The 25,726-nt window shown below is 39.3% G+C and overlaps 1 protein-coding gene and 2 long non-coding RNA genes across 8 annotated transcripts; 2 read left to right on the top strand and 1 right to left on the bottom strand.

Moving 5' to 3' along the window:
• Positions 1–4,252: 4,252 nt before the first annotated feature.
• Positions 4,253–9,097, bottom strand: LOC122983437. Of its 2 annotated transcripts, XM_044353156.1 has the most exons (7): positions 9,046–9,097; positions 7,007–7,043; positions 6,214–6,510; positions 5,878–5,998; positions 5,571–5,701; positions 4,703–5,071; positions 4,253–4,507 (listed from the first exon to the last, which is right to left on the bottom strand). In XM_044353156.1, exons 2-7 carry the CDS (start codon positions 7,038–7,040, stop codon positions 4,497–4,499), a joined length of 963 nt encoding a protein of 320 aa, XP_044209091.1. In that variant the 5' UTR covers positions 7,041–7,043; positions 9,046–9,097; the 3' UTR covers positions 4,253–4,496. The 2 variants fall into 2 exon arrangements, with proteins under 2 accessions (XP_044209091.1, XP_044209090.1); XM_044353155.1 differs by having other exon boundaries at positions 4,253–5,071.
• A 4,281-nt stretch (positions 9,098–13,378) lies between these two features.
• On the top strand, positions 13,379–25,251 carry LOC122983438. Of its 5 annotated transcripts, XR_006403694.1 has the most exons (7): positions 13,379–13,595; positions 14,048–14,163; positions 18,220–18,346; positions 18,654–18,701; positions 21,468–21,566; positions 23,458–23,704; positions 24,931–25,251. It is a non-coding gene; the product is annotated as an uncharacterized LOC122983438 (long non-coding RNA). The 5 variants fall into 5 exon arrangements; XR_006403692.1 differs by having other exon boundaries at positions 13,379–13,540; positions 18,220–18,701; XR_006403693.1 differs by having other exon boundaries at positions 18,220–18,701; positions 23,601–23,704.
• On the top strand, positions 15,121–15,480 carry LOC122983440. The gene is made up of 2 exons (XR_006403700.1): positions 15,121–15,190; positions 15,307–15,480. It is a non-coding gene; the product is annotated as an uncharacterized LOC122983440 (long non-coding RNA).
• Positions 25,252–25,726: the final 475 nt, after the last annotated feature.

Here is a 25,726-nt window from a genome sequence, read left to right as displayed (position 1 = left end):
TCATTCCTTGGTACAAGACCTCCAGTGGTGCCCCTGGTTCCTGGAGGTCTCCAGGGGACCTTGCCTAGTTCTTTATCCAGGGGAGGAGTTCTCATTCCTTGGTACCAAGGCTCCAGTGGTGCTACTGGTTCCTGGAGGTCTCCAAGTGACCTTGCCTGGTTCTTTACCCATGGGAAGAGTGTTCATTCGTGGGTACAAGACCTCCAGTGGTGCCCCTGGTTCCTGGAGGTCTTCAGGGGACCTGAGCTGGCTCTTTACCCAGGCAAAATGTGGTCATTGCTGGGTAAGAGACCTCCAGTGATGCCCCTGGTTCCTGGAGGTCTCCCCTCCAGGAACTTTGGGTGGTTCTTCACTTGGGGGAAAGGTTCTCATTGCTGGGTACAAGACGTCCAGTGGTGCCCCATGGTCCTGGAGCTCCCTGTCAGATCCTGCTATATTCTGTAATTATAACAGATTCTGACTCAGAGTGCCAGGGGCACAAGGGCTCCCAAGGCTCTCCAGGTGCTCCTGGAGCTCCAGGGGACTTTGGGCTGGTTCTTTACCTCAGGAAAAGGTGCTCAGTCCTGGGGAAGGGACCTCTCAGTGGTACCCCGGTTCCTGGAGGTCTCCAGTGGGACTTAGGCTGTCAGGCCCTGGCTCCTGGAGGTCTTCAGGGGACCTTGGCTGGCTCTTTACTGGGGGCAAGGGTGCTTATTCCTGAGTACAAGTGTACTAGGGGTGGGGCTGGCTCCTGGAGGTCTCCAGGCGGCCTCTCTTTGCCCTTTACCCAGGGGAAAGGTGCTCATTCCGGGGTAAGTGACCTCAGTTGGGGGGCCTGGTCCTCCAGGGGAACTTGGGTGGATCTACGTAGGGGAAGGGTGCTCCTTCCTGGGTACAAGTTAAGTAGGGGTGGGTCCAACTCCTGGAGTTCTACAGGGGACCTTGGCTCGATCTTTAGCGAGGGGAAGGTTGCTCATTCCTGGGTATGAGACCTCCAGTGTTGCCCCTGGTTCCTGGAGGTCCTCAGGGGGCTTTTGGCTGGTTATTCACACTGAGAGAGAGCTCATTCCTGGGAAGGAGAACACCATTGGGGAGCCTGGTTCTCCAGGGGAACTTGGCTGGATCTTTACCCAGGGGAGGGGTGATCATTCCCGGGTAAGGGACCTCCAGTGGTGCCCCTGGAGCTCCAGGGGACTTTGGTTAATTTTTCACCCAGCCTTTGAGGTCTCCAGGGGACCTTGGCTGGATGTTTACCCAGGGAAGGGTGCTCATTCCTGGGTAAGGGAGTTTTGGTGGGGGGCCTGGTTTTCCAGGGGAACTTGGCCAGATCTTTACCCAGGGGAAGGGTGCTGATTCCTGGGTAAGGGACCTCCAAGTGGTACCCCTGGAGCTCCTGGGCCTTGGTCTGGTTCTTTACCCAGGAAAGGGTGCTCATTCCTGGGTAAGGGACCTCCAGTGGTGTCCCTGGAGCTCTATGGGACTTGGTCTGGTTATTTACCCAGAGAGAGAGCTCATTCCTGGGTAAAAGACATCCAGGTGTGCCCCTGGAGGTGTCCAGTGGGACTTTGGTTAATTTTTCACCCAGCCTTTGAGGTCTCCAGGGGACCTTGGCTGGATGTTTACCCAGGGAAGGGTGCTCATTCCTGGGTAAGGGAGTTTTGGTGGGGGGCCTGGTTTTCCAGGAGAACTTGGCCAGATCTTTACCCAGGGGAAGGGTGCTGATTCCTGGGTAAGGGACCTCCAGTGGTACCCCTGGAGCTCCTGGGCCTTGGTCTGGTTCTTTACCCAGGAAAGGGTGCTCATTCCTGGGTAAGGGACCTCCAGTGGTGTCCCTGGAGCTCCAGGGGACTTGGTCTGGTTCTTTTACCCAGATAAAGGGGCTAATTCCTGGTCCGCCCCTGGATCCTGGAGGTCCAGGTCTCCTGTTACCAATTGTCAAGTTCAAGCAACATGTCCATGAAAGTTCCATAAAGTCACTGACATCCTTTGTCTGGCCAACAAATTTGGCAAGTTTGTATGAGGTCTGATTGACTTGGGACCACCTGGGCTGGATAGCGGTGGTGTCCCACTGAATGTGCAAGTGTACACTTGTCCAAAAATGTCACTAAAGAGTCCCAAAAAGGCCCCTAAAGTTGGGAAGTTTGTCCTGTGAAAGCTGTTATTGGAAGCTGTCACGGTAAGGTTATATTAATTCTGACCTTATGGAACTGTCCTGTGAGTTTTACGAGACCTTGGTTCAACTCATGAAAATCAGGTAAACCCCTTATCCCTTCGCTGAGATCGATTAGATAAAATGTTCAGTGTGTTTTATAGTGACCCTACTGATCCGTCCCGTGAGTTTTAGCTAAAGACTAAAATCGTAATGACATCTTTAATGCTAGTACTTTTGTACTGTAAACCTTATAGTTACGCTTTTAACACTAGTACTTATGTATGAATGAAAAATTGCGGGCCTGTTCCACTACCTCATAATTGTGTCCTGGAATTCTCTAACTCCCGTCCCACACCCGTGTAATTCTGTCCTCAAATCTCAAAAAGTTTTTACCCCTAGTACTTATGCTCTGAGAGACATTGTAATCCCGTACCACACTTAGTAATTATGGTCTAGAAGACTTGTAATTTGATACATTTTTCAAAGTCCATTTTCTAGGTTTCTTGTAAAGAAGTACCAGTACCTATTGAAACTGTAATCTTAAGAAAACTTTTCCAGAAACCTTGTGATCTTGTACAAAGGATCTGTACTTATCTCTAGCGGTCAAAGTGTGAGTTACACTTCCCTTGTGAAACTGTCATGGATACCCGTAAATGCATATGGGGCCCTAACTTTTACTTAAACTAATAGAGGGTAAGAACATTCTGGAGTCTGGGTTGCACATGCCCAAGATCTTCACGTCCAAGGATGAGACCAAATCGGCAGCAGGGTGGTCCATTGTGCCTTGGAGTGAATCTTCACATGCTTTCCCTGGAATGCCACGATGAACAGCTGGGCGGGTATCTCTACTGCCACAGCGCCCTGAATGTGGGTGGACTTGATGAGGTACAGTGGCTGCTGGAGAAGATGATACAGAGTACTCCAGAAAACCAAGTGGAAAACTTAAAGGACTACCTTAGAGAAATGACCCAAGAGGATGAGTATGATATGGATGAATGATAAACTTTTTCAGCTAAATTGGGTTTTAAATAGTGTGAGTGCACATTTGTCTGTGTATGTGTCTTTTGTGCTTGACTCATTTTTAAAATGGATTTTGTTCCGTTTACATGTTTTCATTCATTTACCTCTTTGGAAACAAAGGTTTTCATGTAATCACCATGGAAACCATTGACTGTACACAGTCAGTGATGTAAACACAGAGGTAGAAAAACTGAAGGGTGGATTCCAGCGACAAGCTGATATCTTCCCTTTGGTTCACAGAAGAATGTGATACCTAATGGTATAACATTGGAATGAATAAAAAAGACAGATGGCACTGAGCTGTCTGCTCTGAAGAATGTTAAAAGGATATGTCTGGTGATATATTTTTCTTTTTGTCAATAAATCCAGTGAAATGACCAATAATGAATCAAAAATGAATTTATGTAACGATTATTGCCTGTGTATCCAAGGCTGATATAGATTTTTACATTGTGCCATAGAGCTCCTTTTTTGTCAAAAATCTATTAAAATTAAATCAACCAGCCTCACCGTTGCACTGGATGATGTGTCTTCATCACAATGAACATGGGTGCTGTAGTTTATTTTGACTCCAAAACACTGTACACACCATAAATACTATGAAAATATAAGAATACCATACAAATTACATATATTACTAGAGGACCAAATATGTATAAATCAGTGGCTGAAAATAGTCTCCAACAAATCTACAATGTGCTCCTGTTCGAGCAACGTTTGCCAAAAACTAGTGTCTAGCTATTTATGAAAGTATTGATCCTTGAAAAAAAAGAGAGGCTATATATGTGACATTATCTTGAAAGATTTAACTCTTAAGGTAAAGGAAAGTGTTGAGAGATTAACTAACATTTTATTAGTTTTGATCTTTTCATGGGATTTGTTGATGGAAAATAAAGCCAGCCTTGTCCTTGTTTGCTGAGTGACACTCTCAAGTTATCTTCTATGAAATATCTGAACAATTTCAGGTAAATACCCACCATCGTTAAGGTGGAAAAGGGTGATCATCCTGGGCCCTGGATTTTTAATAGTGTAGATATGTTGTTCATGTTTTTGTTAGTAAATATGTATAAACCAATATAAGAGAAGGAAAAGGTGAAATAATTGATCAAATCGATATAGTTTTTATTGGATGAATGATAATAAACAAATGCTTACGTTACATTACTCACAGTACCTACATATTACAGAGAAAAAAGTTATTAGAAAGGGTATACTGAGTATAAAAACAGTATGCAAAAATCTTAGGTCTATTCAAATATAATCAATATCAAAGGGAGAAGATGGAGAAGAGGAGGAAGAATTTGAATATGACTCTTGTAGTTAGCAGTCCTCCAGTATACAGTCTTTATGTTGTAACTGCCAAGATAAAAGAGACAGAACATACAGTTAAAAGTACATTTCTGCTGTCACTTAGAAACCATGTAAACTGTCAAGTGATATACTTTGGTCCCAGTAGTCACATCATCATGTCAAGGCCTTTAATTCAAACCTGGACATTAAAAAAATAACAATCTCATGCCAGATTTGGACTTGAACAAAACAACAGCTTACCTTGGCAGATGAAAGGCAATTTATCAAAGCAGTGGGCATCCTGCCACTTGTAGGTGATTGACTCATTGACCCAGATGATCTTCCCACAGTGGTTGTTGACAGGGTCGATGGGGAAGCTGCTATTCCACTCATTATATTCAACTTCTGTACCTGAGGTCCACATCCAGGGGACATTGCAGCCAAAGATGGATCTCTCCAGGCCGATCCACACCCCTTTCTGCAGGATTCTGTTTCCACAGGTCTCTTCCAGGAGCAACTTAACATCCTCCTGCACTGTCTCATTGGTGATGTGAACCAGGGAGGAATTCTGTCCATGGCAGTGCTTCAGGGCACCAATCCAGGTTTTAGCGCTCTCGTAGAATCGGAGACCTGCACCATGTCAACACAAAACACAAAAGCAAGGTGAAATTTAAAGAAAGTGCATGTTACACACACACACACACACACACACACACACACACACACACACACACACACACACACACACACACACTGCACATCCTCACATCCTCTGTCCTTTTCTATAAAGGCCAGTCAACTCACCATGATATTCAGGAGTGTTTTATAGATCTTACACCAGGAGTATGCTTTGGGAATGCACAAATTTGGGAATACATTTGACTGAGGTGGATTAACATAATTTCTACTTTTGATAGAAATAATCTGGGTTATATTGTATTTTTTGTTGTATTTGTTGTTTTTTTTCATTAGATTGAAGAATAGAATTACTCTGAAGGTCATGGAATATTTGGTTTTCAATTTACTTATGGTTTTGAAGATAAAATATTATTATAAGGTGAATACATCTTGAAAACTACTATTATAACAACTGTAGGACAGTTATATTGTGTAAAACAAAAGTACTTGCCTGTACTGATGCCATCAGTAGACTTACAGGTGATAGAGTGTTGAGTAGTGTTTATTTCTGTATTGTTTCTTTTAAATTGTATGTTCACTGTCCTATTATGTATTGATGGCACAGAGAAATGTATTGTGCCTCTGTGGAAGAAAAATATACAGCTGATGAAAAAGCTTTTAAAATGTATGACACAAACATGCTGGCCCCTACAACTCATCACTGGCAGCAAATTTGAAAATCAACACTGCAGCATTACATTTTATAATTGTTATATTTTTTCTTGCTAACGAGGAGGATACACACAAGATCTATTTACCCATGAAGGTTGATACACTCGTCCTTGGCATTGAAATGTTTGCAACAGTGTTTTGCAGATTCTCCCTGTTCTGGTCCACCTAGGCAAACTTCATAACGACTGTGACATGGCTTTACACACCCTGATAAATAGAAGCATTGAGTATTAAAAACAAAACACAGAAATGGTTAAAGTGGAACTGCAGATGCATATTGAAACCTGGACATACTTGCTGAATCCTTTTCTCTTGGCAAATGTGCAAGATTTAACTTCAATTCAAGAAATCTTGAAAAGCAATCTTGCTAAAAACAGACAAGTGAAGATAACAGAATTTGTCAAAAGATTTGCAGTGCTTACCTTTTACGTCCTTTAGATTTATATCAAAAGTGTTGGATTCATAGAGGAGGTTTTTCTCAAAACCTGTTTTGTTCCAGTTGTTTGGCTCATGCTGTGCCTGGGGCAGGACCATGACTTTCAAGCTTTTTTTCAAGGGCTCGCAACATTTAAATTGGAAAATCCACCTGCCAGCTCTGCAATGGAGTGTAGCAATCCATTTATCAGGGCGCCCCCCGCACTCCGTGCTGAGAGTGGAATTGACTCCTCCTAGTGGCCATTGCTTTGCTGTTCCTGAAACCAAGGGCAGCTGGATTGTTGCTGTAATGCAGATCACATCAGCAGTTTAGTTAGTAGTTCTTTATTGGTTTCTGTATTTCTTTACTTATTCACTAATAAAATTAATATGTTGAGGAAAATATGTAGATAGATAAATAAATACAGATGTAAAGTAATGTAATACAGTATGCTTTATTTATCCCCCATTCCTGTGAATTTGTATCCTTTTTTTTGTATCTTTTCTTCATTCATTATTCACATTTATGTTTTAATCTTTTTAATTATGAATTGATTAAATGACATACTAAGTTAGCCAGGTCCACCTATGACCTTTTTATAAAAAATCTGCTGTAATATAAAATGTAATTAAACATAAAGGAAGAGAGATTGACAATAAAAAAAGAAACTTCTCTAAGTCCGCCCCCCAGGGCTTGGTGGCTAGATACCACTATATGTAGGTGAAGAATTGTTAGTTTTTTTATTTCTATTTGGGTGAACTGTCCCTTAATAGATTCTAATAAGGCAGTTATGAACATACCCAGCAGCAGTGGTAGATAGATCAAATGTGCCATGGCCTGTAAACGTATAGAAAAAAAGTTTAAAGTGTGAGGAAAGAACACACCTGAGATGCAGATCACTGAGCTCATATCAAAGGGAATTTCATAAATAGATGTGTCAGGTGCCTCTAACATGGTTGTTAAATTTACATAACCAAACGGCGTGACTGTGTCCAGCTGTGAGAACAGTTAAGTGATCCTCAGTCAGCTTTCAGATTTTGAAATTTCTTTGCAGACAGCACATCACAGTGGTGATAATGAACCACTGATCAGATCACATGACTAACTGTGACTTGATGGTGCACCCATTAGCTGACAAAGGTCCACAAATCTCTTTTGGTAAAATAGATTCCCCTCCGCAGAGGATGACCAAATATCCAATGTGGATTTTGGAAACAGTTAAACTACTGCACTAATAATTTAGTTCTCTTAAGACTTCAACTGGTGAGTGGTGGGCTACTGGCCACACAGAACACAGTGTGCTCCTCTTATTGTCTAAACACATGAAAGGAAAACAGTACTAAAAAAAGAATTCTAATTTGCATAAGTCTTTGCATTTGCTTTGAGTTGCAAAAGAACAGACAATGGGCTTTATTTTCGTGGAGGTGCAACGACCAGTGCAAGCAGCGCTCCGACACGCTTTGTGTGTCTGTGTGGTATTTTTGGTCACCAGCGCAGAGCGCACGGTGCACAAGTGGGAGGTTCATTCAAATGAAGCAGCACAAAGACAGATGTTGTATTTTGGGTGAAGTTTGGTCCTGTTTCTAGCGCAAGGTCAATCCGCTGATGCTTTAGTGATTTTATCAACAGAATCAAACTAAATACTTGCTGCTGAAGTGTTGCAACAACGTATTGATGCTTAAAATATAAATTATGTATTTCAATTAAACACCCTTCAACCAAAATCGGCACAGATAATAACGTTTAATGTGGTTGAAGCAGAAAAAGCCAGTTAATCAGTTTGCATTGATCTATAAATGAATGTAGGTGATTCTTACAGTATTTGCTGTCGACAGCTGTTTATACTGTATGAGAAGCCTCTCATTCAGTTCATTAAATCTCTGCAGCATCTAAGGGCAGCAGGACAGATATGTTGATAAATCCGCAGCCTCTGAGAAGTGTCGCGCCAGAGCGCAGTGCTTTTACGCACGGCCGTTCACTGTAAAGTACCTGTTGTCACCAGGCTGATACAGTATAATCACACACACCTCTACAAACATCAGTCTGGTCGGTTATAATTCGATATTCTGCTTTTTTATGAAGGAGACGTCGGGTTAGCAGCTCATCAGCCTCTTCTCTAACTTTCTTTTTGGCAAAAATAGCGTCTCATATTTTATCCTTGAAACACATCGTGGTGCAAACGCTGTTGTATAACATTAATTACTAAGTGACCAATACAATCGTATAAACGGCTTCACCAAATCAATTTCTTTATTTTCTATTTCTGTCGATATTATAGTAACTAACTGATGAAAAAAACCTCCTCCAGCTGTCTTTGGTTACAGATTTGTGGTGATGTGTGTTCATGTTGTGACGCTCTGAACCATCCAGACATTTAATGAAGAAAAGCTTTCCGTTTGTTGAGTTGTCGTTATCACGTTTAACTGTGATTAATTTGATACAACTGTGTCAGAGCTTTGAGAGCAGTGATGTGACTGGCTAAGAGCTGATCTTTATTCACCTTCACTCATACATGAACCACAATAGTAGCTGCATAACAGTCCGTGCGCCTGCGGTGAAAATAGGTCCCAATATGTTAAAGTAAGTAAAATTGGAGTATTAAAGTGTCATGAAATAGATTTTTGTAGAATTTTAATATGACAGACAAACACCTAATGTTTATTACAAAGTGTAACATCACAAGGAAATAAGTTTTTTTTAATCATCCACAGTTTTCTCCAATTTAAATATCTATTTTACTGAATTCATACATTTGAATGAAATAATTCAACAGGATTAACCAAACTGAATACAGTGTCTTTTATTATATTAAAGCTGTTTTAATGTATAATAAACTTACCCAATCAATGAGGACTCATAACTGGCTCTCCTGATTGTGATGGCAGGGTGGGCAGGGAAATATAAACAGCTTTTACAGTACATCACTTTATAAAGCTATGTACCTCTTCCGCTTTAAGAAACACACCCACACATGGATACTCATTTGTTTAAAAGGTGTGTCTTGCAGCTGAAAAGTCAGCCTGTCTAGTTAGGTGACTAAGGTAATTAAATACCAAAGACACAGTATTTTTCCTGCAGTCCAATTGTCTTTCAATAAATCACTAAGGTGTATGCATATGGGCTCCCCGAGCTCTGCAGCAAGAGGAGCCCCTTGAACAGCTCACACAAACACTTTATACTTCCAGCCTCCATCCAACACAACCGTCAACACAAGCACCTTGTGTGCAGTCACACTTCACTGTCTGCAGACACCTGTTTCCTGCAAGATAATCAATAATGATACCAAATGGAGTCATGCTGGTCTTGTACAGTTTCTAGTTCTTCAACAATCACTTCTTAGGGTCGGAGTCACACCGTGTATCATGCACTTTAGCACCTTTCCTATTTCTTCTTTCCTAACAGACGAGACATTCATTTCACCTGCACAAACAAAGTGCGAGACATCTTGGCAAGACATTTTGCTTAAAACAGAACAATATGATTATAACATATAAAGGTCAATAGACAGGCTCAATAGTGCATCATGTTCTTTAAGGACAAAACTGATTGGTTGAATATACTTCTATACCAGATTAATAATCATCAAAATATTATACAATAATATAGTAATTTCTCCAACAGTACACTGTAATTAATTTACTGTTATTCACCTGTGGGGCGAGCAACAGTAAATTAAAAAAAATCCCTGCAGACACATTGCATGTGTAATTTGGATACGGTATGTATTTTCTTAAAAAAATGGAATTTTGGACATGGGGCTGTGAGGCTAGGAAGCGGGACAGCTCAGAGTACTGCTGGAATGACTACCGTGATCTGCGCTATCATCTTCTGACGCTGTGGTGTAATTTTATGAGTCTCATGAGTTGCTAAACGGAAAAGAACCTAATGGCGCAGAATGATTATGACAAGTATCATAAGTAATAAGTAGTAGTATGTTGAATTGTCATTATAATGAATATATAACCTCACAGACCACATATAATCAATGAAAGGGCACAAAAAATGTTAAAAGAATCTCACTTAATGCACTGGATAAACTGGAGGGTATGTTTGTGTTAAACTTCACTTTAAATGTGTGTTAAACTTCACTTTGAAATGTGTTTGTATCAAACTCAGTGTTTCAAAAAAAAAAGGAAAAAAAAGAGTGGTTGTGGGAAAGGAGCGAGAAAAAGGGGGGTGTGAGGAGGCAAGTATGGCAGTGGAGAGAGCGCCAGGGGAAGCTCTGACAATAATGGTTATATGATCCTTAGCAGTTACAAAAAATAGCTGGATGGAAATGGTCATGCCAGGTATGACCAGCTCGGGCCAAAACCTATTTCAGAGATTTTGGGCCAACAACAGGTGACGTAAAAAAAATAATATTGTGGTTGGCCATGTATGAAGAGGATGGACACAAGGCATGACCTATGCTGACCCAAGGGTATATAAGACAACACCCTCAGTTGCGAAACTCAGAGCAACGGGGTGGTCTATTATGAACACTGTATTACTCTCCTTTATTGCCTGGCATTAAAGTACATTTTTGCTGCTCAGAAACTCTGACTCCTGATTTTTGAACAACAAAGAGAAGTTTGGCCTTGACTTTTTTCAACAGAGACCCAGCGGAACTGATACCACAACGCCACACTAATGCATGCCTCATCATCTTCGTCAATGACAAATATGACCTTCTCTTCAAAATCAAGGATGATGAGCACAATCGTCGGGCAGCAAAACATCGACACATCCCAAATGTTTTCCCCAATCCCGAAAACAAGTTCCCAGGAGCTGCTGAGTTCAATGAACTCAATGGTTGAAAACACAAGTTAGTCGGGTGCAGGGTGACGTCAAGGGAGAAACGTCAACCAACGTGGACACTGGCATGGCAAGCGGGGACTATGTCTTCCAGCATCCAGAGGCAGATACAATGCTGCTCTCTGCCTATGCTAAGCTGAGGATCAGGAACTACACTAGAACAGTTGTACTAGACTGTGAGGACAGGGATGTGTTTGTCCAAGCGGCTTAGGTCTCGCAACAACTCCAAGGTGATCTGCTGATTAAATGCAAGCATGCGTTCATCAACTGCTGTGCCATGCTCTCAAAAGAGGTTGCAGACATCATCATACCTCACCTCAGGGATCTATGGGCATGAGAAGAAGAGGGTGTTGCAGAAGGCGATGACTGATCCTGAGGCAAGAGAGGTCCTGGGATGAGTGGGGGAGAATCTGGAGTTAGAAGACGGAGTCAGAGCTGATATGAAAGCATTTGTCCTCTCCATCGTCTATGCTGAGAGTGTAGATGTTACCTGCGGGCAGGCCAGAGCTTCCAAGTGGCACAAACTGAGGAAGAATTGTACAATGCGTCTGCCACCTGATGATTACTCGTTGGATCTTCATGTAGTAAGGACAAACTATATTGCATCTTGCCAGCTCCATTACAATCTGCTCGAGCATCCCTCTCCCATTGGTCATGGCAGGGAACTCGTGAATGGGAAGTGCTGACCAGTGCATCACATCCTTCCCAATTTACCCCAGCAGTTCACACTTCATGACTGTTCAGATGAGAGTAGTAGCAATAATGAGAGGAGGGACTGTGGAGAATCAACAGATTCAGATGAAGAGTACTGGTCCATGTCCTAATCATTGTAAAGTTGCAAATACAAAAAAATCTATTTCATGACACTTTAATACTCCAACTTTACTTACTTTAACATAGTGGGACCTATTTTAACTGCAGGTGCATGGACTGTTTGGACATCTCCATGCACAGCTGCTAGTTTGGTTCATCTATGAGTGAAGGTGAATAAAGCTCAGTTCTCAGCCATCTGCGATGGTGACCAAAATACTGCGCAGACACACAAAGCATGTTGGAGCGCTGCTTGCACTGGACGTTGCGCCTCCATTGTATACTGAATTTGCAACTCAAAGCAAATGCAAAGACTTATGCAAAATAGAGTTCTTTTATTACTGTTGAATGAGAGGGGAATCTATTTTACCAAAAGAGATTTGTGGGTCTTTGTCAGCTAATGGGTGCACCTACAAGTCACAGTTTGTCATGTGACCTGATCAGTGGTTCATTATCACCTTTGTGATGTGCTGTCTGCAAAGAAATTTCAAAAAAATTTTTAAAGTCCAGAGTAACCCAAGTAACCGGGTTCTTGAGCTGACTGAGGATCACTTAACTGTTCTAACATCTGGACTTTGAGTACACCATAATTTAAGTATTTGACTGCCAAAGTTATAGAACAAAGAAAACAGAGTCATGCAGTTTAGTTATGTAAATTTAACAACCATTCTAGAAGCACTTGAAACATCTATTTATGAAATTCCCTTTGATATGAGCTCAGTGATCTACAGGGATGGAGCAGCGATTTTAAAAGTGTGGGGGTTCTAGAGGTGGGACATGAGCACGGCAACCCCCTGCCCTAGAGCCCTGTTCCAGTCTCAACATACCAAATCAAAATGAATGCCATGCATTTAAACTTTTTTTTTTCTACTACTGAGTGTAACAACCCAGCAGAATTTATTTAGGGTCTGGTAGCAGTTTACTACTTATATCCAGTTATTTGTATGAATTGATGTACTGGAGCATAGCTATCCTTATTATACTTAAAGATACTCACAGAATATCTTTATTTTACTTCCTAACATACCTTATAAACATGAAATTAAAGGAAACTTACACTTCAATTAAAATTAAATGGATAGTTATTGTGATGAAGGACTCGTTCGTTTGTGTATAATAGTAGTTTAGTCAATCAGTTGGGTAATAGGATTGTTGTAGTGGGTAGCAGGGATCGGCCAATCAGCGCCCTTGTTAGTAGCAATGCAAACACTGCCGGTTGCTATGTTTTGTTTTGGTCATAGTTGCCATGGAGAACGGACAAGAGAGAGACTGCAGTCGATTATATATAGTAAATAGTGGCCACTTACGAGCTATCCTCGCATGTGTGCGTTCAGAACAAGCGGCAATCTCTGGGGCTGTAAAATAAAGCCAATGCGGAAGTGCCAAAAACTGCAGTTCCTTGAATGGCCACTTGAGGCAGGCTCCAAAAGCAAGTCATTCCCCGTAGACCCTCTTTGTTAAAAATCCCAACTTTACAGCAGAAATAAACATGGTACAAAGAACAGGTTTGGTCTCTATAGCTAATTTCCCCATTCATGACAACTGTACGAAGGACATGGCTGCTTTGAGTGACAGGTCCGCCAGCCGCTAGATGGCTTGTTTCAGCCATTCGGCCCGCCTCTTTGCCCATTTTTGATTGGCTTGGAGCTAGGCTGTGTCACGCACTGCCATGATGGCAACGGCCGGAGCGCTCGCCTTGAGCTTCAAAACCACTCTTTAGAAACCAACGGGTAACGTCACAGTAACTACATCCATATTTTTATACAGTCTGTGTTTCAGAAACATGTAAGTGGATCGTGTAACGTAACCTTCTGTGCCTTTGAGTTTATATTAGCAATGTGAATATGTTTGGTTCAGATCAAAGCTATTAGCATAAAGTCCGCTAGCCACATGCTAACACTTGCTATAGTAATTGTAATCAGTGGCTGTTACTGCCATGGTGGGAATGTAATTGCTCACATATTCTGATATTCGTACTCTAGCTGTACCACTGTGCATGTTAGGATTAACAGTGATGTCATGATTATTATTGAAGTGCCTTATGACGGCGGCGGTCTCATGCTAAAGTGTACGTGGCTTTGTAATACAAGTGACTTGCTAATCAGCAGTTTACCTCAAGGTTAAGTAGAGTTATGAGAGGTGCTGTTAGGATTTATTAGCATTAGCACTACTAAATGATTCCTGTCAGCAGTGTTGCTGCCTGTGAGCTAATGTTGTTCGTTTATTCTTGTTTGTAGAACCACTCACACCTGTATATACCTACCTGTTGGTATTAATAAACCATTGAAGAGAGCATCCCAGCATCCCTTTGCCGATGCACCACAGTGGTCACCTACCCCCTAACTAGCTACAGGTACAGTTTGAGCTATCATCCTCCATTACAGTTAACAAATCAGTATCTTCAAATAATTGGCTTAATAACATTAACAATTACAGGTTCAACCTGAAAATGTATTATGTTGCCCTTAAAACATAAAGAGTCATTTCTGAGTCCATGGACTAGTACAACCTAAACTGTCTACAATTTTTAAAAGAAAGTGTCTCTTTTAGTAGGAATCCAAATGGGACCTTTAATTGTTTTTAATTGGGAAATTACATACCCAAAGTTGTCCAGTTTTTATGTTTCTGTGAAAGTGCGGTTGTCACAACACCCGTAACACCCATGGCTGCGACGTGCCTGGTGATCTGCATCTCAGATATTTTTTTTCCTCACATTTTAAACTTTTTTTTCTATATGTTTACAGGTCATGGCACATTTGATCTATCTACCACAAAACAAAACAATTTCTTCACCTGCATCTAGTGGTATCTAGCCATGCAGATATAGTTAGGATTTACTTAATCGTGTTTCGAGATATCTGACATTTCAATCACCATCCCAATGAAACAGAAGTGAATGGAATTTAGTTTGTGGTGCTCACTGAAAAATTACATTTAAAAAATGTGTTGTCTCATCCACAGGTCTGTGGATTATCTGAAGTAACAGGAACACTGCAATTTAGGTGGCAGGCACTTTAATGGAGGGATTTTTGTTAATCTCTCATTAATCTCTCTTCCTTTATGTTTAATTACATTTTTATTACTCGGCTTTGTTGAATACTCAATTACGGCATTCTATGGTCTGTTATTTCTGAATAGCAGGCTGCTGCCATGAATAGCAGACCGTTGCTAAGGATGCAATTCTGTTCATAGTCTCTGGAGGACCATGTCAAATCATATCAGAAAGAAGTCCAGTTAAATTACCAACTACAGCTCATTCGCAACACGTTGTGGTAACAAAAATGTTAGCGACAATGTCTGTGACTGGGCACCAACCATTACAGAAAGAGAAAAGTTTAGCAAGATCCTGTCCTCCAATCCAGGCAACAGCAGCAGATCTGGTGAGTGCCTCTCTTAGTTGCGTATCACTACACACTGACTTAGGTGATAAAAGGTAGTGATAGGCTAATATTAATATTGTTACCAGTTGAAACATTAGTAGCAATTGTGTTTCCAGGTGTGTCAACTGCAAAGCCCTGCCAGGAAGGAAACAGATGAGTGACAGAAACGTCATGATCTTAAGAAGGCTACAGAGCTTTCATAGATATTTACGTTGCTATGCACGCAGTTCCAACAGTAGAATCTAACAGACAATTTTTTAGCGGAAGCAATAAAATAATTTTTAAATCAATATTTTGTCAGATTATTGATTTCTTTAGTAAATAGCCCTGTTATAAGCAGGACAATATACAGCAAGTGGGTCATTATTGCAAAAAGAACCCCAACAGAGTGATGCAGGACCACGACGCGAAGTGGAGCGCTCGCTGTAGACATTATCCCTTACTTATATCACTGCAGATTTTTTATAAAAAGGTCATAGGTGGCCCTGGTTCACTTAATATTGTAATAAATCTGAGTTCGAATAGAGATCAGAAGTTATGTAGGGTAAATGTCAGAGACCTCAGAACAAACAATACCTGACCACAAAGAATAGCAGGCAAAGCAATAATCTTTATGAAATTAAGATCAATTAGAAAAGGGTCCCTGGAGTTTGACTAGATGGGAGAGTTATCAAACTTTAGGGGGGGGGTCAGGACTAGACACACTATAAGAAATATACACACCACCATCCAGGGATGCAAAACACACATCAGGGATAAGACCACATCACTACAGACTTGAGAACCCGCCACACTACACACAGTGGAGTTACACTTTTAAGTTATAAGAAAGAGGGTGAGACCAATACAAAGTCTCCCCACGCCCGGGACCTAACTCAACCCCACCCAGCTTGTGGCTCCATCCAACTCGGGGCACTACAGCTCCATCGAAAAACAACAAAAACAACAAAAAATACAATATAACCCAGATTATTGCTATCAAAAGCAATAATGATGCTAATCCACCTCATACATACTTAAATATTGTTTAAATGTATTCCCAAATGTGTGCATTCCCAAAGTATACTCCTTGTGTAAGATCTATAAAACACTCCTGGATATCATGGTGAGTTGACTGGCATTTGTAGAAAAGGACAGAGAATGTGAGGATGTGCAGTGTGTGTCTCTCTCTGTGTGTGTTTGTGTGTGTGTGTAAATGTGTATTCTGTAAATATAAACACCTTCCACAAATACAAAAAAAGATTTGTAAGCTCACAAAAATATTTTGCAAATATAAAACGGATGTGCAAATACAAACTAATTCCTCAAATAAAAAATAATATCTGTGAATACATTAAATTAATTTAAAAATAAATGAAAAGCATTTGTGAATATCTTCCTAACATTTACAACTTTCCAACAGGAATCTTTATTTGTGAATTGACAAAACATTTGTGGATCTCAGTTCTACGCTTGTGGATTTGCTTTTTACACGCATTTTACACGAGTATTGAGACAAACATTCCGCCGGTCCGAATGAAAATCCACTCGTATCACTCCGTCATTTTCGGATAGCACGTGATCACCTGCTGACGACGTCATTTCCGCATTTCCAAGTAAGAGCATGCAGTCTTTCTATGCTTTCTATGAGCTGTTTTTTTTCCGGCGATAAGTAACGTGCATTTATTGTTTTATGTTAATGTCATACGGTGAGTATTAGTGTGTGTTTATTTGTTTTATGTATATTATCTAGCTCACACTTTCGTATACATTCTGTTTGAGTATGAAGGGCTCGAGGATGCTTGTGGGCTCTCCAAAGCAGCTTGGTTGCTTCTTCAGTTAGCAGCTAGCAGCCACCTCATCCTTTATATTTGTCATTTATTCTTTCAGGTGGGTAAAAGTCACAAAGCACTTCACATCTTATTAGTAGTCTACTCTAACTAATGTAGTTCTAATGTCTGTGCTGAACCGCACCGTGTTTAGTTAGATAGGTGTTTTGTTTGTTTTATTCTCTCCACAACCGTGCACCTGATAGACTTGGAACTGTGCACACCGCTACTTCTTACTAGATCAACAGCCAATGGTTTCCATGGCAATTACATGAAAACCTTTGTTTCCAAAGAGGTAAATGAATGAAAACAAATAAATGTTACAAAATCCATTTTAAAAAGTAATCAAGTACAAAAGACACATACACAGACAAATGTGCACAGAAAGTATGAAAGCTGAAAGAAAATTATCATTCGTCCATATCATAAACTTACAATACACAGAAAAACTAATCTGCCCATGATAGCGATACATTGACAAAACAGCTATAAACAAATCACAATGTAAGCTCTCCTCTTTGTGGTCTTGATTTGATCTTTGTGATCTTGTTTCCCTCGAAACTAAACAAAAAAAAAAGAAAAAAATTAAATAATAATAATGATAATAATAATAATAATACCATATATGGTTTCACCTACATTTATGTTGAGAAGTCTACAATTGTCTACAATTCAGTATGAAGTTTTTTTAGGAATCAACAGTCAGATTTTTGTTTCATGAAAGTATTATCATATCTTGTGATACTTGCTGTTCATTTTAAGGTTCATTACAGTTTTTCCACTCCCATGTGTTTAGTTGAGGAGAAACACCCTGCTTAGGGCAGAACTGAGTAGAGTTGAATTTGAAAAAATGCAGACGTCCACAGGTGTTGTCAACCTGCTTATTGAGACTGCAATTTATAAATTTCATGCAGTTGAAGGACTAAACAAAATCTGGCCTAGCATTGTTGTGTGACATGGTGAGTGCATAGCATGTCTGTCTTACAAACATGAGGGTGCAGGTCCAATTCCACCCATTGCTGATTTTAATCTTAATCTAGATTTTTCAATAGCGTTCAGCTTCCAGTAATGCAAAAATAAATCAGCTTTCAGCAATCACATGCAATTTCTTCAGAAATTGCATTTTCCAGTTATCAAATCAGATTCCTCCACGATCCCTAAACACCAATTGCGACTCAGCTGTCAAACTTTAAAATCTGTTTCCCTCTCTGTCACTGTCAGCTGTCATTCCAGAGCAATCATCGAGACTCAGTGGGTCATGCTGCTGCATGCGTGCATCTGTCGTCATGCAAGTCGTTGTATCAGTACGCCACAAGCTATGATCTGAATACGGCCTACTCATATCAAGGTTGTTCCTCTGCCTCTTATCTCATTTCCCTGCTTTTTGGCTATCCTTTGCATCGTCATTGGCCTTTTCCCATCATAGGGGACGTTGGCCCTTCTCCCTGCTTCATGTAATATCCTTTTCATTCTTCTCACACCTTGAGTCTGCATATTTTGGAGCATCCTAACACTATGTCTTTGCAATGGTCTTTGACTAGCTGGTTATCATGGTACTACAATCAATGTATCAGCACATCTGCTTCTGTTATTAGGGCTACTGGGTGCGTCCCCCCAGACTGACACTGTTTTATGTCAACTTTTTCACCATCCAGATGAATCACAGGCTGCAGTTCTACTATGGAAAGGGGGACAATTACCTGGTAATGTGCAACAGTCTGTGGCCTTTTGTCTCTTATTGTCTAAAAGTCTAAGAAATGTATTCATTTTTTGTCACCATTTTTTCATTTGCCAGTTTTACTATATAGTTATACAATATAATATCATCATTCATTAATTCATATGTAATTTATATTTCATTTGGAGTTCCTAGTGACTAAATATTCTATTGCTATTCACTTATGATTTCATAAACACAAAATTGAATCGCATGTATCAACCTTTCATTACACATTATTCATCATTTCTTAAATTTGTACCAGGATAAAATCCAAATCTAGTGCTCTATTTGTTTCTAGCAGATAATTATTAATCACCAGATTCAATTTTAATTTTGGGGATGCATTTCATTGCAAAAAGAATACAAACTGTTGCATCAAAGCCTAGTTTTGAGTCAACTCCAGTCAGTCAATTGTCAAAAAAGACAATGCAAAAAGCAAGAGAAAAAGAAAGAAAAGAAAAATAATCAAAACAGAAATTTAAACACTTTAAATGTGCAAGAGGACATACCCAGTCACACAAAATTCTATTTAGATAAAGGATATTTTTAAAAATTGTTTTAAATGTTATTAAAGAAGATGACGACTTCACAGTTGTATTTAGTGAATTCCAGAGACGAGGACCTCTAAATATGATAAAAAAATAACGATTGGAAGTGCGACAATAAGGTAAATGAAAGTCCTTTGATTGCCTCATTGAAGAAGAGTGAATGTCTGACAATAAAAGGAAAAAATTATGAAATGTATCTGGAAAGTTTTGCCTGTGATATATGAATTTGAACATAAACACACATGTTAGAAGAGTATTTACAGAATAAACTGACAAAATTTTAAATTTCCTAAACAAAGTTGCAGACGGCTCTTGGCGAGTGGAGTTTGAAATCATTCTCAAAAAACTTTTTTTGGATTAAAAGTAACTGATTGAGGTGTGAAGGATATGTAGCAGCCCAAACAATATTACAATAATTGATATATGGATACATTAGACTATAATACAGGGATAAATAAGAGGAAGGACGAATCAGAGAACAAGCTTTCCTCAATATTCCAATCATTTTCATTGACCTTTTGCAAACATGTTCAATATGTTTTTTCCAAGTTAGTCTTTCATCAAAAATAACTTTAACTTTAACCGTTTCTATATCATTAATGAATATTTTAGCGTCATCTTTAAAATATTTTTTGTTTTTATTGCAAAATATCATAAAAGTAGATTTTGTTCATCCGAAACCATTTAGAAATGAAGGACATTCCATTGTTTGAATGCTGGATTAGTGCTTTGAAATCATCATGAGTAACTATGAGATTAGTATCATCAGCAAATAAAATAGGAAAAAAAATTCTTTGCAAACCACAGGCAAGACATTAATGTAAATCAAGAATAGAAGTGGACCAAGGATAGAACCTCGGGGTAATCCACAAAGTAATTTTAATCTATTTGAGATGCAATCATTTATGGATACAAATTGTTCTCTATTGTTTAAATAATATAATAATAATATTGTGATTAACTGTGTCAAATGCTTTGGATAAGTCTAAAAAGGTGCCGAGTGAATGCCGAGCTGAGTGAATACAGAGTGGTAACAAACTTCCACCTACACCTCCTTCATCCATGTTGTTAGATCTCAACCACACTCTTTGGAAATGAAAAGTATTTGTTGTATACGGCCAATGATGTAAACACAGAGATAAAAAAAAAACTGAAGGGTGGATTCCAGCGACAAGCTGATATCTTCTCTTTGCTGCACAGAGCCCCAGGGGCGTCGCAGCCGTGGGTGTTACGGGTGTTGTGACACCCGCACTTTCACAGAAACATAATTCCAGCCCCCCCACTTTTTTTCTGTGGTAGTCCTTGATGAACCAAAACTGAGTTTCCTATACATGAAAAACCTACTGGTCAAGTTAGATTAATTGAAAAGCCATCCAGCCAAGCACAGCCATTGACCAACCCACCAGGCCAGGGAAGAGTAAACAGTTAAAGTAAAGTTACATTTGTGCATTCAGCAACGGTGCTTCTGTTACTGGCTGCTGGCTGTGATAACAGATCAGAGGTATGAAACTATTTAACTAGTTAGTAATGTAGAATTTTCTTTTGTAACTTTGTCTTATTATGTGATGTGTCAGCTCAGCTAACATCATTGAACATAAATGAAATAGGCTATCCTAAATGTAAGTCAGGTGGCAAATTTGTTTTTAGTCACTTCTATTGTCTGTTTTTTAAATAAATAAATATTTTTAAAAAATAGTCATAGTCAAAGGTGAGCATTCATATTTAAGATGTGTAACATCTGTCTGTCTTATGGCAATGTGTTGCCTGCCGTATGGTAAAGTCTTAACGACCAAATTAATGTTTATTAGCATGCTAATCGCTAATTGTGAGTTAAGCTAATCGCTAATTAGCCACCATGCTAGGCGGACTTTAGCAAGAATATTTACCTCTGTGTCCAGAATGTAAACTCACATAGTTCATACTATTTTAAGCTAAATGTCAAAGGAATATGTTGCTTTACATGTCATAGTTTTACTCCTTATGTCAGGGAGTAATGTGTGTTTTGCATTTAATATAAGTTAGAATGAGCTATAGTTTGTATTGTGTATTAAAGCTAGACCACAGTAATATTACTATTTATTATTGAGCTTAAAAAGGGTTCAGATGGTTGTAGGTGTGGCAGTTAGCCTGTGAGAGCAAGTTGCTCACTCTCTGCACTCACTAGCCTCAAATCACCTGCTTATGTGATATTCTCCTGTTAGCTTTTAGGTGGACTTCAGATGAAGAGGGACTGCTTGTTCCCTGTGGCTGTTGGAGAGGAACTGACGCCTGCTGATACAAAACCTCCTGGACAACTTTTGGTATTTAATTTCCCAATTATAGACAATTAAAGGTCCCCTTTGGATTCCTACTAAAAGAGACACTTTTAAAAAAAAATGAAGACAGTTTAGGTTGTACTAGTCCATGGACTCAGAAATGACACTTTACTGTTACTGATTCGTTACCAGGGTTCAATTTGTTATGCATCTATAACTATCCTATTTATTTTAATGGAAGTGTAAGTTTCCTACAATTTCATGTCTATAAAGTATGTAAGGAAGTAAAACAAAGATACTCTGTGATGACTTTAAGTATAATAAGGATATGCTCCAGTACAGCAATTCATACAAATAACTGGATGTAAGTAGTAAACTGCTGTGAGACCCTAAATAAATTCTGCTACACTCTATTCTTGTTACACCCATATGGTCTCAGTAATTATTTTATGGTAAGCTGAAGCAGTGGTTACAACTTCAGTAGTAGAAAAAATTGTTTAAATGCATGGCATTCATTTTGATTTGGCATGTTGAGACTGGAACAGGGCTTGAAGGCAGGGGATTGCCGTGCTCATGTCCCACGTCTAGAACCCCCACACTTTTAAAATCGCTGCTCCACCCTTGGAGAGCGCTGTCTAACACGTCAGTCCTAAATCTCCCATCAGTGTTTAATTGGGTTGAGTTCTAGTGACTGCGAAGGCCATAACATATGATTCGCATCATTTTCATACTCATCAAACAATTCAGTGACCCCTTGTGCCCTGTGAGTTGGGGCGTTGTCATCCTGGAAGAGACCACTCCGGTCAGGATAGAAATGTTTCATCATAGGATAAAGGTGATCACTCAGAACACCTTTGTATTGATTTGCAGTGACTCTTCCCTCTAAGGGGACAAGTGGACCCAAACCATGCCAGCAAAATGCCCCCCACAGCATAACAGAGCCACCAGGTCCCCTCACTGTAGGGATTAAGCATTCAGACCTGTACCAGTTTTTCCTTTAATTTGTCAACCACCTGTATATGTGACATTATCTTGAAAGATTTAACTCTTAAGGTAAAGGAAAGTGTTGAAAGATTAACTATCATCTTTTTTTTTTTTTTTACCTTTTCATGGGATTTGTTGAAAATATTGCCAGCCTTGTCCTTGTGTGTGTGTGTTTGCTGAGTGACACTGTCAAGTTATCTTCTATGAAATATTTCAGGTAAATACCCACCATCGTTAAGGTGGAAAAGGGTGATCATCCTGGGCCCTGGATTTTTAATAGTGTAGATATGTTGTTCATGTTTTTGTTAGTAAACATGTATAAACCAATATAAGAGGAGGAAAAGGTGAATTAATTGATCAAATCAATATAGTTTTTATTGGATGAATGATAATAAACAAATGCTTACGTTACATTACTCACAGTACCTACATATTACAGAGAAAAAAGTTATTAGAAAGGGTATACTGAGTATAAAAACAGTATGCAAAAATCTTAGGTCTATTCAAATATAATCAATATCAAAGGGAGAAGATGGAGAAGAGGAGGAAGAATTTGAATATGACTCTTGTAGTTAGCAGTCCTCCAGTATACAGTCTTTATGTTGTATCTGCCAAGATAAAAGAGACCGAACATACAGTTAAAAGTACATTTTTGCTGTCACTTAGAAACCATGTAAACTGTCAAGTGATATACTTTGGTCCCAGTAGTCACATCATCATGTCAAGGCCTTTAATTCAAACCTGGACATTTAAAAAATAACAATCTCATGCCAGATTTGGACAAAACAACAGCTTACCTTGGCAGATGAAAGGCAATTTATCAAAGCAGTGGGCATCCTGCCACTTGTAGGTGTTTGACTCATTGACCCAGATGATCTTTCCACAGTGGTTGTTAACAGGGTCGATGGGGAAGCTGCTATTCCACTCACCCTTTTCAACTTCTGTACCTGAGGTCCACATCCAGGGGACATTGCAGCCAAAGATGGATCTCTCCAGGCCGATCCACACCCCTTTCTGCAGGATTATGTTTCCACAGATCTCTTCCAGGAGCAACTTAACATCCTCCTGCACTGTCTCATTGGTTATCTGAACCAGGGAGGAATTCTGTCCATTGCAGTGCTTCAGGGCATCAATCCAGGTTGTAGCGTTCTCATAGAATTGGAGACCTGCACCATGTCAACACAAAACACAAAAGCAAGGTGAAATTTAAAGATACACACACACACACACACACACACACACACACACACACACACACACACACACACACTGCACATCCTCACATCCTCTGTCCTTTTCTGTAAAGGCCAGTCAACTCACCATGATATTCAGGAGTGTTTTATAGATCTTACACCAGGAGTATGCTTTGGGAATGCACAAATTTGGGAATACATTTGACTGAGGTGGATTAACATAATTTCTACTTTTGATAGAAATAATCTGGGTTATATTGTATTTTTTGTTGTATTTGTTGTTTTTTTTCATTAGATTGAAGAATAGAATTACTCTGAAGGTCATGGAATATTTGGTTTTCAATTTACTTATGGTTTTGAAGATAAAATATTATTATAAGGTGAATACATCTTGAAAACTACTATTATAACAACTGTAGGACAGTTATATTGTGTAAAACAAAAGTACTTGCCTGTATTGTTGCCATCAGTAGACTTACAGGTGATAGAGTGTTGAGTCGTGTTTATTTCTGTATTGTTTCTTTTAAATTGTATGTTCACTGTCCTATTATGTATTGATGGCACAGAGAAATGTATTGTGCCTCTGTGGAAGAAAAATATACAGCTGATGAAAAAGCTTTTAAAATGTATGACACAAACATGCTGGCCCCTACAACTCATCACTGGCAGCAAATTTGAAAATCAACACTGCAGCATTACATTTTATAATTATTATATTTTTTCTTGCTAACGAGGAGGATACACACAAGATCTATTTACCCATCATGAAGGTTGATACACTCGTCGTCGGCATTGAAATGTTTGCAACAGTGTTTTGCAGATTCTCCCTGTTCTGGTCCACCTAGGCAAACTTCATAACGACTGTGACATGGCTTTACACACCCTGATAAATAGAAGCATTGAGTATTAAAAACAAAACACAGAAATGGTTAAAGTGGAACTGCAGATGCATATTGAAACCTGGACATACTTGCTGAATCCTTTTCTCTTTGCAAATGTGCAAAATTTAACTTCAATTCAAGAAATCTTGAGAAGCAATCTTGCTAAAAACAGACAAGTGAAGATAACAGAATTTGTCAAAAGATTTGCAGTGCTTACCTTTTACTTCCTTTAGATTTATATCAAAACTGTTGGATTCATAGAGGAGGGTTTTCTCAAAATCTATTTTGTTCCAGTTGTTTGGCTCATGGCATCCCTGGGGCAGGACCATGACTTTCACTCTTTTTTTCAAGGGCTCGCAACATTTCAGTTTGAAAATCCACCTGCCAGCTCTGCAATGGAGTGTAGCAATCCATTTATCAGGGTGCCCCCCGCACTCCGTGCTGGGAGTGGTATTGACTCCTCCTAGTGGCCATTGATTTGCTGTTCCTGAAACCAAGGGCAGCTGGATTGTTGCTGTAATGCAGAATACATCAGCAGTTTAGTTAGTAGTTCTTTATTGGTTTCTGTATTTCTTTACTTATTCACTAATAAAATTAATATGTTGAGGAAAATATGTAGATAGATAAATAAATACAGATGTAAAGTAATGTAATACAGTATGCTTTATTTATTCCCCATTCCTGTGAATTTGTATCCTTTTTTTGTATCTTTTTTTCATTCATTATTCACATTTATGTTTTAATCTTTTTAATTATGAATTGATTAAATGACATACTAAGTTAGCCAGGTCCACCTATGACCTTTTTATAAAGAATCTGCAGTGATATAAAATTTAATTAAACATAAAGAATCTTTTAAAAAACTAACAAAACCCCCCATTAAAGTGCCTGCAACCTAAATTGCAGTGTTCCTTTAACCTCAGATAATCCACAGACCTGTGGATTAGACGACACTTTTTTGAAATGTAATTTCAAAAAAGCACCACAAACTAAATTCCATTCACTTCTGTTTCATTGGTATGGTGATTGAAATGTCAGATCTCAAAACACGATGAAGTAAAACCTAAATATATTTGCATGGCTTGATACCACTAGAGGTGGGTAAAGAAACTGTTTTTTAAATTTTTATTTGGGTGAACTGTCCCTT

The sequence above is a fragment of the Thunnus albacares genome, chromosome 6 (genome assembly GCF_914725855.1).
Source record: "Thunnus albacares chromosome 6, fThuAlb1.1, whole genome shotgun sequence".
Classification (NCBI taxonomy): Eukaryota; Metazoa; Chordata; class Actinopteri; order Scombriformes; family Scombridae; genus Thunnus; species Thunnus albacares.
The sequence above is the reverse complement of the archived record's forward strand: the minus strand, read 5'-3'. Positions and strand labels throughout refer to the sequence as shown.

What these genes read in the sequence shown, in the direction of transcription:
- LOC122983437 (XM_044353155.1), bottom strand. Translation starts at nt 7,040, where the DNA reads ATGGCACATTTGATCTATCTACCACTGCTGCTGG. An exon ending in GAGTGTATCAACCTTCATGG is followed by an intron (nt 5,702 to 5,877) that starts GTAAATAGATCT and finishes TTTCTTCCACAG; the next exon opens with AGGCACAATACATTTCTCTG. An exon ending in TACTGATGGCATCAGTACAG is followed by an intron (nt 5,072 to 5,570) that starts GCAAGTACTTTT and finishes GACATGGTGCAG; the next exon opens with GTCTCCGATTCTACGAGAGC.